Below are 14,132 nucleotides of genomic sequence, written 5' to 3'. Positions count from 1 at the left end.
TGTTTTGTCTGACCAGATCACCTTTATGCTCTCTGTGTGGATGCATTTCTATTTTATTTTAAGAAAAGACCAGAAGGAGCTGTCTCATCACAGTTCAATACTGTGTGAAAGATAGAATGATAACATAATGCTTTGATTTACTGGCGATGGATTATGACGTAACATGTGACATAACACAGCAAGCACCTTATCCTAGCTCTGAATTTGATGAGTAAGGGGGATTTATCTGTGTAATCCTAGCATTGCCTTACCATTTCCACTTGTCTCTCTTTCTGCTTTGGTTTTTCTTTTGTCTTTGTGGATTCACTGCCATGTCCATTCGTCTTTGTGGCTCTGCGTTCTGTTGTCTCTCCTGTCTGCATGTCTGCATCATGTGTACTTACTTTCTTTGTGTGCCTGGCCTTTGTATGTGCCTGTGTGGCTGTGTGTTTGTCTGTGTGGCTGTCTGCATGGCCTTGTTTGCATCCTTTCTTCCTGTAGGTGACCTCACACCTCCACGAGAGCACAGCTGTCTGAGCGACGAGGACAAGGTGCAGGGTGGGGCCGCGCAGACCAAAGACAGAGGAACCTCCACCGACGCCCCCTGCAGACACAGCCACACCTCGGGGCGCTCGCATAGCTCTAGCTCAGGGGCTGCAACTCGCTCCAAGCTGCAGGAGAAACCACCCCAACCACCACCGCCGCAGAACTACACACCCGCTCCTCTGTACCCAACGGGTAAGACGGACAGCTCGGGCCACCGAGAAAAGATTCGCCACCAGGCGGATGTTCATCTGGAACCCACAGAGGAGATTTATCTGACTCCAGTGCAACGATCAGCGGACCCGTTGGAACCCCCCAATGTTCAGGAGCGACCTTTTCTCTCGCAGCAGACTGAGCAAGGGCGCATGTCCATAAGCTCCGATACAGAGGGACCGCCTCCTTATCAGCCCCTCCCAGACCGGACCAACCCCTCCATTTTTGAGGAGGACGAGCTCTACGTCCCTCCACCTTCCTATGCTTCCTGTGTAGAGTCTCTCATCACACCACCCAACATGGCTGTTTCAGCACAAGGCTCTGTCGCACTAGACCTCAGCCTGAAGGGGACAGGAGCAGGTGCCATGCTGAGGGCTGGCTCATCGGTAGAATATGTGGACGCCACCGATGACAGCTACTGTGGTGAGGATGAGGATGTAGACAGAATAATGATGGACAGGAAGATGAAAAAGACAGCAGGAAATGGAGACGGTGGTGGCAGTAAACCTGCCATACTAAGGACTACCATGAGCTCCGAAGCCAGTAGCCTAACATATGACTCGGTGAAATACACACTAGTGGTGGACGAGCACGCTCAGCTGGAGCTTGTCAGTCTCAGACAGTGTTACCAAGGCTACAGTGATGACAGTGACTCAGCCACAGTCTACGATAACTGCGTCTCCTCTCCATATGAGTCGGCCATCGGGGAGGAGTATGAGGAAGATGAAGACGAGGAACACAACCATCAGACCGGAGCAGCGCAGAGGGAAGCCACAGCTTGCCTCTCTGAAGACTCAACACCAGAGGAAGATCTGCATTTCTCCAAGAAGTTCCTTAATGTCTTCATGAATGGTCGTTCTCGCTCTTCTAGTAAGTCCCTCCTACCATTAATCTACCTTTGTACAGTGTATAAGCTGAAAGACACTAAACAATTTGACTTTATCTTAATTTACTTACAATATACATGAGAAAAAACCATGTGCATAACCTCCTTTAGAGATCTCACCCCCTAATATAAAGCTGTTTCCCAAATAATAATTTGACTATTTTGCCTAGTTAAGCTGGAAACATAATATTCTAGACTTATAGCAATAGTTTGATTTAATTTCTCTTCAGAATTAATAAAGTATTTTTGAATTGAATAATGCCTCATATAAATACTTAGAATTCGGAGTGTTCTCATATAGCATAGATTTCCAGTGTCACCAGGAACATTTAAATTTAAACCATATGAATATTCTGGCTAATTGGTAGATCCTAGCAACAAAAGCTTTTGATTTTCTAGTCAACATAACACCATAAAAGCAAACAACATCTGGCAGTGATTTGCTTCTTTCTGAAACAATTTCTTCATTGAGTGCATGGAAAGCATCTATTTCTCAGTTGGGCTTTGTTGTTTGCAATGTTTCTATGCCATCTGTATTGTTCTCTGGTGTTGGTTTACTGTCCTTTGTATTATGAGCATTTTTGAAATCTTTTATGTTACTCAAATAACATAAAAACAAATTAGTCACAATTAAAGCACTTTTAAGTTGAAAACATCCTGGAGTCTTTGTAACATGATAAACTGAAGGCACTTTCCTTCTGTTGCATAAAAGTGTCTTACAGGAGAATCAGTCAGTCGACTTTCTCAGTCTTTGTTTTGAACCAACCATTAATCTCAATTAATCTACCCAGTTCAGAATAAAGCAGGTAATCTCAAGGGAATGTAGGTAGAAATACACAAACTCATCAGTTTCACATCCAATTAAAGTGTGATTTATGGACTCCTAATGATCCTTCTGTACTTAAAAGTAACCTGATTGTAGTTTAATTGGATTTTTTTAGTTGCACTATGGGCCTATTAAAAACTGCCACTGTAATCTGTAAAGTCTTATTTTTATGTCAGTTTTCCTCATATTTCTCATTTCTTTTTTGTTATTGAAGGTGCTGAGTCCTTTGGTTTATATTCTTGTATCATAAATGGGGAAGAGAAAGATCAGACCCACAGAGCAGTATACAGGTAAGGCAACAATACACAGTTCCCATCAAATATTGTTTTGTGATACCTATGTCTGTGCTAAAAGGATTTCTGTCTAATCCATATAATTTCACACTCATCATATTTAATGCAAGTAACTTTGTGTACTGAAACAACAATCGGTTTTATAAAGAGTTGCATGAATGAGGGATGAACTAGTCTGTATTAAATTATACATTATTTTTGTATTTGACCTCATACTTAAATTGCTGCCGTTGACATGATATTATTTACATACTGCAAAGACCAATGACACTGAATAGAAAAAGTAGGTGTATTTCCTCATTTAATTCATTCCCACTAGAGATCGGCTATTATTGTACATTCATTGTTATTGCAAAATATTTCATCAGCAGAATTTTGACACTAAACTTTATAATATGATGTTTGCATACATCAAAATTTTGACTATTTTTTTCCACTGTTCCAAGACACCAGAAACAAATATTAATGTATTTAAAATATAATTAAATGCAGTCTATCATGTTCTTTTTAGTAATAAAACTTCGCCTTTTACTGTGTCTGGTGTCCTGAAGTTGCCTATTAAATAATCTGCATATTGTTTCTTGCTACATATTTTTGATGAGGTTTTTTAGAGTAGTTGGACTGCAGTGAATTGCAGCCCATATATCACTAAAAAAGACAGGAAAGAGTTTTTAACTGCTTTTTATCATCACTTATATGTGTATTGCAATACTTCCCTGAGAATATTGAGATAAATGTTTTAATCCATATCACCAGCTCTTATTCATGGCACAAATTATTAACTTGGTGGGGATGACTGTAAAGCTTTACCACACTATTACAGCTTCATTGAGGATTGCCAAAAATATTTGTCATAAATCATCAGTCGTGGCAAATTCAAATAAGACTTGTGTCTGTATTTTTATCTCAGTATGGCAATTATGTTGTCCTTTTCTCTGCATAAAGTACGGAGGAAAAAAAGCTTCAATTTCACCCCAGTTAGCACTGAGTGCTTCCAGCTGCTACTGAAAACCTCAGGCTGTTCCAGGCAGTGGGAAGCAGGGACCAAAACAACAGCAACGCAGCCAACAGAACAAGAGCGTCTTTATCTAGCAAGACATCATATGATGCAGGGGGGCATTGTCCTTACATAGCCCACTGGGCAGTCAATAACTGTTAGGAGCAGATGTGCTTCAAAATAGCCTTTCCTTTGATATGCACATGTCTGAAGCCGATTTACAACCCTTTAAGCATAAAGTTTATGATAAATGTACATGCCTTTTCAATGTCCAGCTTTCGAATGTATGAGAAATAATGCAAAGAATAAATGTATTAAACATTCTACATAATTAAAAACGTAAATTGCAGGCATAAACTGCATTTGTTGATTGATTTGTTGAAATTAGGTTATTGTAAGTTTATCAAAGTTTCTATGTCAATTCATATGTATTTGTTTTTAGACTCATGCTAACATAAATGTTACATATGTAGGAAACGTACATGTAAAATCTGTCTTGTAAGATTGCTCTCTTCAGTGAAACATTGCTGTACTACCTTGCAAAAATAAGTGGTCATTAGCATTAAAGATGAAAAGCATTCATATATTCATTTCTTCCTTCCCATCTTTAGCAACTTTACCCAGTGTGAAAAACTGGGTAACAATCATCTAAAAGAATACAGAAATATTTTTGAAGCAATGTCAAAAAGAAGCTTACTTTACTGTCTTCCTGTAGAATCAATCTGTGCTGCAGTTGTAAAGATAACTTGTGAAAAATAAGTGGAGAGCTGTCTTTAGCTGTCTTTGTTTTATTTCAATCTTGTAAAACAGTGCTATGAAGAATGACATCTTTTTCTTTGACTTTCACTAAAAATTGTACTCCTAATTCCCACCTAATTTTTTGTTAGGTTTCTGTATCTGTCCAGAGAGCCTAAAGGCCTGGCACCTCCCAACTCGCTGCTCTGTCATTGCTCTTCCGTTACCAACTTAAGTGTTGAATTTTAACAAATCTCAACAGGTTTGTGCCTCGACATGATGATGAGCTGGAGTTGGAGGTGGATGACCCGTTGCTGGTGGAGGTCCAGGGAGAGGATTACTGGTACGAGGGTTACAACATGCGAACTGGTGCGCATGGAATCTTCCCCGTCTACTACGCCATAGAGGTGAACAAGGACACTGACTGCTACAAAGGTACTTTCACAGCTGTTATGTCCAGATGTTAAAATTACAGTAATTTTGAAAGAGCAGCAAACAATGCCAACTTTTACTTGTATTGTCTACAAAGTTTTTGGTTTTCAATTTTGAAGTTAGAAAATCATTCCAAAACATCTTTAACTTGATGTTTGAATGAAGATGGTTCAAGTGCATGAAAAAAAAAGTTCTATCAGATTTGCTGGAAATACATGTAGGAAGCTCCTCTCCTTGTAGTTAATGAAATTGATTTTGTTGTACAGTACAATTGGAAACACTAAAGTAAAGAATGAATCCAACTAATCCTGCTTTTTATCAGAGTTATATAAAAATGCTGAAGTGGCAATCAGTAAAGTTGCTTTTATTTTCCTCCTGCCTTTAATTTCTGTTCATACATTTTTGCTGTTTTGTTCTCCTCTCTTTGCAGTTAAGAGCAGTGAGTGGATGGACAGATACCGCTTGAAGTTTCTTGGCTCAGTCCAAGTGCCGTATCACAAAGGAAATGATGTTCTGTGTGCAGCCATGCAGAAGGTAGGAAGCCCTTTGCTGTCCATGACTGTGTTTACCTGTGAGTGTACAAATACACTAGTACCAAAAAAAGGTTATTTTATTTTTGTTGATGAGGTGTATTAACCTAAGAACTTATCTTTGATGAATTTCTAATTAATATTATTAAGTAAATCATAATCATGTCCCTCAGATTGCCAACAACAGACGAATGACAGTCAAGTTCAACCCACCTTCCTTCTGTGTCCTGGAGATCAGCGTGAAAGGAATTAAGCTTGCAGTTCAAGAGGATTATTACGCTTCTGACAGAGTAAGACTCTTTTTGGTACTTTTTCTTTTCCATGTAAAATATAAACATGCAATCTAGCATATCAAATTTGGCCGATTTTCCCCACAAAAAGTAACTTCTTTCAAGGACTTTTGAAACCATTAAAAACTCTATAGAGGTCAGCATTTTATCAAAGCACAATAGAACCAAACTTTGTCATGTTATGTGGTTATACGCTGCATATGAATTAGATATTCCCTTGATTTAAAAGTATCAAATGCAAGAAAGCATGATTCTGTTATCATTGTAAAATAAATTTATAGTTGATTGAAACAAAACATAATTGTTTTAGTTGTCCAACCAGAGATCCTGAACTCAAATCCATTCCAAGCACAGTTAGAAACAAGTACATGTGGTGTAATTTTTGACTTTTTATCGAGGGGGGGTTGTTTTTTATTTTAATCAGAAATGTTATTCTCCCTCTTCTACCTGTTTCTTGTCAACAGAGTAACGAGTGCAGTCACTTCTTCCAATTAAAGAATGTTTCTTTTTGTGGCTACCATCCTAAAAACAGCAAGTAAGTTTTTCCCTTTTCTTACTGTCCATATGTGGTGGCTTTAAATTGCCACTAGGTGTCACTGTATAAAAACAAATCAAAAATGTTAAATTGTTAAGGTGAGTGGGATCCTTCCATTTTACTGTCAGTCCTGCACTTTATATTTTATATTCATAGTTATATTCATATTTTATACTGTATTTTATTTTATTCTGGAGTAACCTCAAACCTTGGAACCTCAAAATACTGTCCTGAGCGGTATGCAACGAAATTTCGTTCTGTGTACAACCTGTGCATGCAAAATGACAATAAAGTCAGTCTAAGTCTCTAAGTCTAAGTCTCCTCATATCCTGTTTGATGTTGTTTTTTTCACCCTACAGGTATTTTGGTTTTATCACTAAGCACCCAGCAGATCAGAGATTTGCCTGCCACGTATTTGTGTCTGAAAACTCCACCAAACCTCTTGCCGAGTCAATTGGGTAAGTTGGTGCACATCCGATAACTTTAGATTAGTTATTTAAAAACACTCTTTGATGCACAGTACATGCAAAAGTATTTATATCACTTGGACCTTTTCACATTTTGTCATATTACAACATAATGTAGTAAATACCCGAAGTGGAATAAGCATTATACATGATATTCAAGTCATTTTAATAAAGTAAAATCTGAAAAGTCTTATTTTTAATCACATTTACTCCGATACCCAAACAAAATCCAGTGTAACCAGTAAACTTGAAAATGAATGTCTTTAAGACATAGAGGAGCTGCATGATGGTGCAAGTTGGCCCCAGGTTCTAATCCTGGCTTTGTGTCTTTCTGCATAAAGTCTACATATTCATGGATAAATTTGTGAAAGTTAAATAATAAAACAATGTCAGAGGCTTCGAAGGTCTCACAGGCTGTTACTCAAGCCATAATCTGAAAATGAAAGAGTACGGTACCACTATGATCTTACCAAGAAATATGTGCAGCCATACAGAAGGTAGGAAGCCCCTTACTCACCATGACTGTGTTGAGTGTTCAAATACACTAGTACCAACAAAAAGGTTATTTTATTTGTGTTAATCTGATAATGAAAGAATACGATACCACTATGATTTTACCAAGAAATGACCTAAACTCACATGCCAGGCAAAAAGAAACATCAGTGAAGATGATAACAACATCAGAACAACCAAGTCATGCACTCTACAGATCTGACCTTCATGGAAGCAGGAGAAGATGGAAGATGGAAGGCATTGTTTAGTGTGTAACAATGCACATGGAGCGTGCACTAATCAGATGAGACCAAAACATAGCTTATTGGCTTACATGCAAAAAACACTGTGTAGATTGAGGCAATCTGAATGTGCCTTAGATACCCCATCCCCACAGTTACGTATTTTGACCAATTTATGCTTTAAAAGGTAAAGGGAGATGGACATGGCTAAATCCTGGTGAACAATCTGAATCCCAAACATGCAGCCAGAGCTACAACAGACTGATTCAGATTAATGGTGTCCAAAGTCCGTTCAAAACTAGCAGGGTTTTGCTTGCTTTAGATATTTCCAACACAAGGGAGCGAAATACACGGTGTAATAACATGCCTCTGAAGAACGAGCTACCATGACAAGGTAATACATTTATTTGCATCAGCTTAGTTGGAGTACAAACATAATAAAACCTGAAGGGTACTGACGCTTGAGAACTAGAATTTGATGTCCCTCATTTAGATAAAACCATATTTATGAGTTAGAATGGCCCAGTTAAAGTCCAATTGAGGATACATGAAGAGATTTCAAAGGCAACACACACTCACAAAAGACTTAGAGGTATAACGTCATTTTGTGAATTCAAAAAGTGCCCAAATCCTTTTAACACTTTTAAAGTAAAGGTTTTTATTTTGTTTCATGAGGTACTACTTAATGAATTTGACCCCTTTAGCAACTCTACTAGAAGCAATGCATCACTTCACATGATGCTTTGGTAAAATATTGACCTGTCACATTCTCCATTTTCTGATTAAATATTTACCCATTTCCTTCCAATTCATAGCCATGCTGTATTATCTTAATTTTATTTAGCCACTTATTGGTATATGACACAATACCATTTCTGCAAGGAAGTAATGGTTTATCTATCAGTGTTGGTGAATAAACTACATTAGAGTTTCTGGTTTTAATGTGGCAAAATATTTAAAAAGTTTAAGGGTTATAAGTACTTTTGCAAAGCACTGTATTGTTTTGTGTATTGCTTTTCTGTAGTTGGTGATATTGTGAGTCTCTTGATGGATTGTTTCAAATCAAAGGCATTTCAGTGTCTTGTTTCACATGTCAACAGATATATTAACAAAAAGCAGACGAGGCTGAGTAAGCGAATTGATTTGTTGACACAACTTGTTTAATTCAGTATAAATACAATCCATAGATTTCTGTCACTTACAATCAAAATTTAAAAGTAAAAAAAAGCAGCTCTCGTTTTAAATTGCATGCGGATTAGGGTGAAGTTGTGTCAAAGTTTATTTATATAGCATATTTACAACAACCTCTGCAGACCAAAGTGCTTCACAACATCACAGGTAAATAAATGATAAAACAGAAAATAACATTAAGTTTGGTAAAAATGATAAGACACTTTTAAAACTTTATATAGAAGGAAATGACAGAAAATGTCAAAACTAATAACATAAATAAAAACCAAACCACACCAAACAATACTTAATTTCAGCAGTCCATCATATACTTGAAGATTAGAATTAGTTATAATTCAAATTGTATGCTACGATTCAAAAATTTGAGTGTGCAAATTCAAATAAAGGTAAGAAATGACGGCTCTTCTTTTCTCTTCTTCAGGAAAGCATTCCAGTTGTACTACAAAGAGTTTGTAGAGTTCTCGTGTCCAACAGAAGACATTTACCTGGAGTAACCCCGCCTTTGACAACAGCCTTGTACAGTACACTGTATCATAACATAAATGTGCATGAAGGACAAATATTTAAAAGGGAATAAGAAGAACAATGACTCTAACATCTCTAACAAACATACAATGACTATTTAAAACCCCTTAGCTGTCATAAGGACACCGGTGTCCTCATGGAACCATTGGATTCATTCAAGTATTTTCAGGGTGACAATTTGTGCAGGAGCAGGGGATGGAAATGAGTCAAAGGAGAAAAACATTATGCAAAGGTGAGAGTTTGAAGGTGGAGTCCATAAATGCAAAGCACAATTGATGTACTTCTGCAGCAGTGGGAACAATACTTAGCCTGTAGCAGCAGCTCTGTCATGAGAGCACTAGATTATTTCACATTTCAAATGCACCTAAGGCAAAAAATAGTATCTTACTTCCGGAAAATGAGGGAGCTGTATATCTACAACAGTAAGATAATGAACGCCATTCAAAATGCACTCAAATAAAAAACAGTGCAGATACTTTTTTATTTATTTTTTTTTTTAGGAAACCTTGTATAAGATTATATCCACAAGCCACCATAAAATAAGGTTTTGAAAGTTAGCTTAAAGATTCCATCTGAATTCTGGGTCATATTGATGTTTGACAGAAATGAACTTGGTTCACATTTTATCAAACACACTGAACTGGTCAGATATAAGTTAATCTGCGGGAAAATGCCTGAAATTATGTTTCGGAGTGAAATAGGCAAGTACTGTAGATGCCTATTTGTTTTTCTTGAATCATTTTGGTTGCTGTTAACCTGATTAAACGGGCTAGGATGCTAAAAGTGTACAAGTTTCAGGCTCTATGTCTGTATACAAGTTTTAAGTGCAGAGAAGATGAAATATACCAGCTGACCTGCATCCAAAACAAAGAAAATGGTCTTACAGATTCTGTCATCACACTTTGTACTGCAGTGTAATCACCATCTTCTGTAGATGTAGCTGAGTTGTACTTACAACAAATATTCCAATGATCTAAATCGATTAAAAAAAACAATAACACTGTGCAATTACTGTGTAAGGTAAAGAGCATTGGTTGACAATGCAGGGCAAAGCTAAGCAGCTGTAATTTATGTTCCATAAAGGTTAAGTTAATGCTTCACGTTTTGCTTTTCCTGAATATCAAACACACTGTGCTCTTTGTTAAATGTGACCCAATCTGTTGCTTGAGGTGCCAGCAAAGGAACAAATTATAAGCTCTGTTTGTCTTCTTATCTTCACTAGTAGTGCCTCTTTTATATTAATTAATTTTAAACTTTCTCAGTAAACATATTTTGCCACCGAGTGCGTTTAGTTTACGGGTTTGACTGAGGATTAAGAAGTTGAAGTGTTTCACTGTAACTGGCTCTTTATGCCACCGTATTACAAATTTGCTGTACAATATCCTGGCTCTTGAAGTTTAGCCTGATAAAATAACTTATTTGACAAAACAATTTTTTCACCTATTGGGTAAATCAAACAAGATTACTTGAGAGGATTAAAACATTCTGACATCTGTTTGAACACCATGCAGGTATGAATGTAAAATACAGTGTAAAAGATTTGTTCTTTAAATATCCATCTGCTATGTCAGTGTAAATATCTCTGAGGTGTGCTGGACAACAAGTAAAAAGATGCTAAATTATATAAAACTTAAAATAAATGTATGCAACCAAGTTTTTTTTTTTACTTGTGCTTGTTGACATTTAGTTTTTATTATATTACATTTTACAGATTAGATAAAATTAGTAAATTCTGTTGTCATATTCAGAGTTTCCAAAATGCCCCAACTGTGTTTTGATTTGGATGGATATGGTTGAAAATAACAACTGTTTATTAATCACAAGAAAAAAATATGTTAAAGGCACAGAGTGATTTTTGAAAGGGGGTGGGGCTACCTGGTTCTGCTCAAAAATATAAATTACCCAAATCGTATTTCTTATTGTCCATTTCAGAATAAATAACTGAATAAAACATAAAGGCACGGACTTGTGGCAACTTGTGCAAGAACGAAACAAAGATAAGCATCTTGACACCACAATCATTTCACCTTGTCAAGTGTTAACATGAAAGCAAATAAAAATCTTAAAATATGCCAGCAAAAACACACATGAATCACTTTGTTGAAATACACACCCTAAAAACCAGCTTCTCTGGAAACAGCAAACTGTTGTGTAAGCTGTAGAACAAGATGAACGGGAAATGAACATCAGGTAACTTCTAATTATCCTGAAGAGAAATGGTACAAAAGACAATGCAGCTTTAGAGGACAAGCTGGTCTGACATATTCAATAAACCTAAGACAGACACCACCCAGGTTTAATTGTTGCAGGGTGTTGGCATTAATACAAGGACACCAAGCAAAGGAAAATATTTTAAATGAATAGAAGTGAAGATAATATCAGCCATTTATGTAAAAGCATTTGACATGTTTTTACCATAGCTTCACAAAAAGACGCAAAATGTCATGGAAAGTAAAGAGCCTTGACTGTCATACAAAAATATCAAAATATTTTTGTATATGTTTTTTGCACTTTTTTTTTGTCACCTATTATCTGACACAAGTAATCTTTTTGGAGGTGTATGTTAAAATATACAAAGGGCCTTGGTGGTCATTACAGAAAACCAGTGGATTACTACATTTATCTAATCGTATCTTGCTTTTAGCATACAGTAGTTAAAGCAAAGTGACATAATGACATTTTTTTTTCACATCTTGTCTAATGTCCAACTCTAATTAGATCATTTTACAGATGGGTTTTTGCATTGTATATTTTACAAAAGAATAAAGGTATGTAAGCTAAAGATAAATACTTTTCTGTTCATCTCAACGGTTACATTTCTGTCACTTTCAACATTAAAGTCTAGCTGACTTTCTTTTGTCCAAACGTCTTTTTCAAGAGCCAGTCTAGGTAACAGAGAGTTTACTGCAGTGGAAATGATGGAAGAAAATGTACAAAAATGCCATATATAAATAGTAATGTAATATTTGTAATTATGAAGAATATATTGTACTGTTTCAGTGTGTTGTAAGTGAAATTTCTCTTGTTTTGGATCTTTTTCAGCTGTGAACTATTCTTGATTTAAAACTGTTAAAGCAGATTTGTGTCCTGTCGTATTATGCAGCCATCATTCAGCCACATATCAACACATTTACTCTGATGCAACTCGATGAACAGTCTGGCAGGACAGAAAATATGTTGACACAGACATTTAAAACATATTAATACAACATTGGATTGTATTAAACTTGGCTACATTGTTACGTCCACAAAGGGCACAACATATTTGAGGACACAAAGACAAAAATGAGGATTCAAAAGTAATTTTTATTTTCAATTCTCTCGACCTTTTCTTTAAGATGAGCTTCTTTTGATTTTTCTGTGAAGAAAAAGAGAATTAAATCCTCGGTTCCCCGTGTCCCAAAAAAAAAGAAAACAAAAATCCCAAAGTATAAACAGAAAGTTGGACCTGATGAGCCGGTCAAAAAGAACAAAACGGTACAGCAGGGGGCCAACCCTATACAGGGCCGTCGAAGCCCCTGCTAGTACCGAACTACAAGAAAAAAGAAACTACTGTTAAAGAAAAATCGAAAACAGGACAACCGGTCCCACCAGGTCAAAAATTACAACAAAAACAAAACATCAACCAGACAAACAGCTAACAAAAACTACCGTGTGGCAGGCTGGAGACGTGCGCACCGCGTCAGAACGCATCCTGGGTGTTGGTTGGGAGTGGGCGTCGCCTTTACCTGGCGCAACCCAGCCTAATTATAGGTGGTCCAACAGCGTCACAAATTAACGGACCAATTACAAGAAAGAATTATCAAAACTCCAAAGTATATTAAACAACAACAAAAATCATACAACTAACTTCTATACAAAATAATCCAAGTGAAAAAAAATAGACAGAAATAAATACAATGTGCCGGAGCACATAACAACATTCACACTGCAGGCTGAAGTGACCCAAATCAGATTTTTTTTGCTTTAATGCAACTTGTATCGGATATTTTCAGATCAGTCCTAACAACACAGATCCCATTTTTGCTTTGATATGTGGTCCTAAATCCGATTCATATCTGATTTAAATGTGATCAGAGTCTTACAGCTAGGTGGCTGTTATCCAACCTTTACTTGACAAACATCACTATTCTGCATGCTGTTATGCAGATGCAGGAAGAAAAACAACCATGGTGGATGAAATGCAAATTAAGTTGTTAATGTGTTGGCTTCTGTTGGAAAACAACTTTTCCAACAGAAGCTGTTGGAAAAGTTGTAAAACATGTAATCTAAAGAAGCGGTTACATGTTTTACAGTCATCTGAAGTCATCTCTGTGGTTTCCAGGCAGCCAACAATTGCCTCTAATAAGCTAAAGTACCTCTCTTATGGAAGTTGGTCCACATGGGAGGGCGAGCTCACAAAGGTGTAGTGTTTTTATTCTTACAGCAAAAATGTACAAATGGCAGGATGGTTGTGAAATGCAAATTGGATGAAATGCAAATTAAGTTGTTAATGTGTTGGCTTCTGTTGGAAAACAACTTTGAAATTGCAAGACGTGCTCCACCATTACTATCCTTGTTTACTTCAGCAAACACTTCAGAACACTTGAATCGCATATATTTGGAAACGTGAACTACAGCTTAAAGATTAATCAATGTGGGCTGTGGGGTTATGCAAAAAAAAAAAAAAAAAAAAAATCTGATTTCACAAAAAAAAATCGGAATTGATCAATATGCACACAGATTGATAATTCTGTCTTCATATATACGTTGATGTCATCCATGTGGATGAAGTGACTGAGGGTGTTTCAATAAAGAGGTCAAGATCCATTGCCACTCTTTCACCAATGCAGAATGGTTGCAGAGACGAAGCATCACCTCTGTATATCCTACTCTTGATGGTGACTTGTCCAGTTGGCACTGTTTTGGCCAATAACATTGTCTTCCACATTCCCATTAAGTTCTAAAAACACCAAG

The 14,132-nt window shown here is 36.7% G+C and overlaps 1 protein-coding gene across 2 annotated transcripts in view; it reads left to right on the top strand.

Annotated features, from left to right (window-relative positions):
- The window catches only part of mapk8ip1b (mitogen-activated protein kinase 8 interacting protein 1b), a 40,544-nt gene extending 28,289 nt beyond the window's left edge, over positions 1 to 12,255 (top strand). For both annotated transcript variants that reach the window (XM_028015253.1, XM_028015254.1), the window contains exons 5-12: positions 481 to 1,605; positions 2,662 to 2,737; positions 4,735 to 4,907; positions 5,335 to 5,438; positions 5,608 to 5,724; positions 6,189 to 6,259; positions 6,619 to 6,717; positions 9,073 to 12,255. In XM_028015253.1, coding sequence (XP_027871054.1) covers positions 481 to 1,605; positions 2,662 to 2,737; positions 4,735 to 4,907; positions 5,335 to 5,438; positions 5,608 to 5,724; positions 6,189 to 6,259; positions 6,619 to 6,717; positions 9,073 to 9,145 — 1,838 coding nt within the window. In that variant the 3' untranslated portion in view covers positions 9,146 to 12,255. The remainder of the gene's footprint in view (positions 1 to 480; positions 1,606 to 2,661; positions 2,738 to 4,734; positions 4,908 to 5,334; positions 5,439 to 5,607; positions 5,725 to 6,188; positions 6,260 to 6,618; positions 6,718 to 9,072) is intronic.
- Positions 12,256 to 14,132: the final 1,877 nt, after the last annotated feature.

The sequence above is a fragment of the Xiphophorus couchianus genome, chromosome 4, assembly GCF_001444195.1.
Source record: "Xiphophorus couchianus chromosome 4, X_couchianus-1.0, whole genome shotgun sequence".
In the NCBI taxonomy this organism is placed as follows: domain Eukaryota; kingdom Metazoa; phylum Chordata; class Actinopteri; order Cyprinodontiformes; family Poeciliidae; genus Xiphophorus; species Xiphophorus couchianus.
This window is presented reverse-complemented; position numbering and strand designations above follow the sequence as displayed.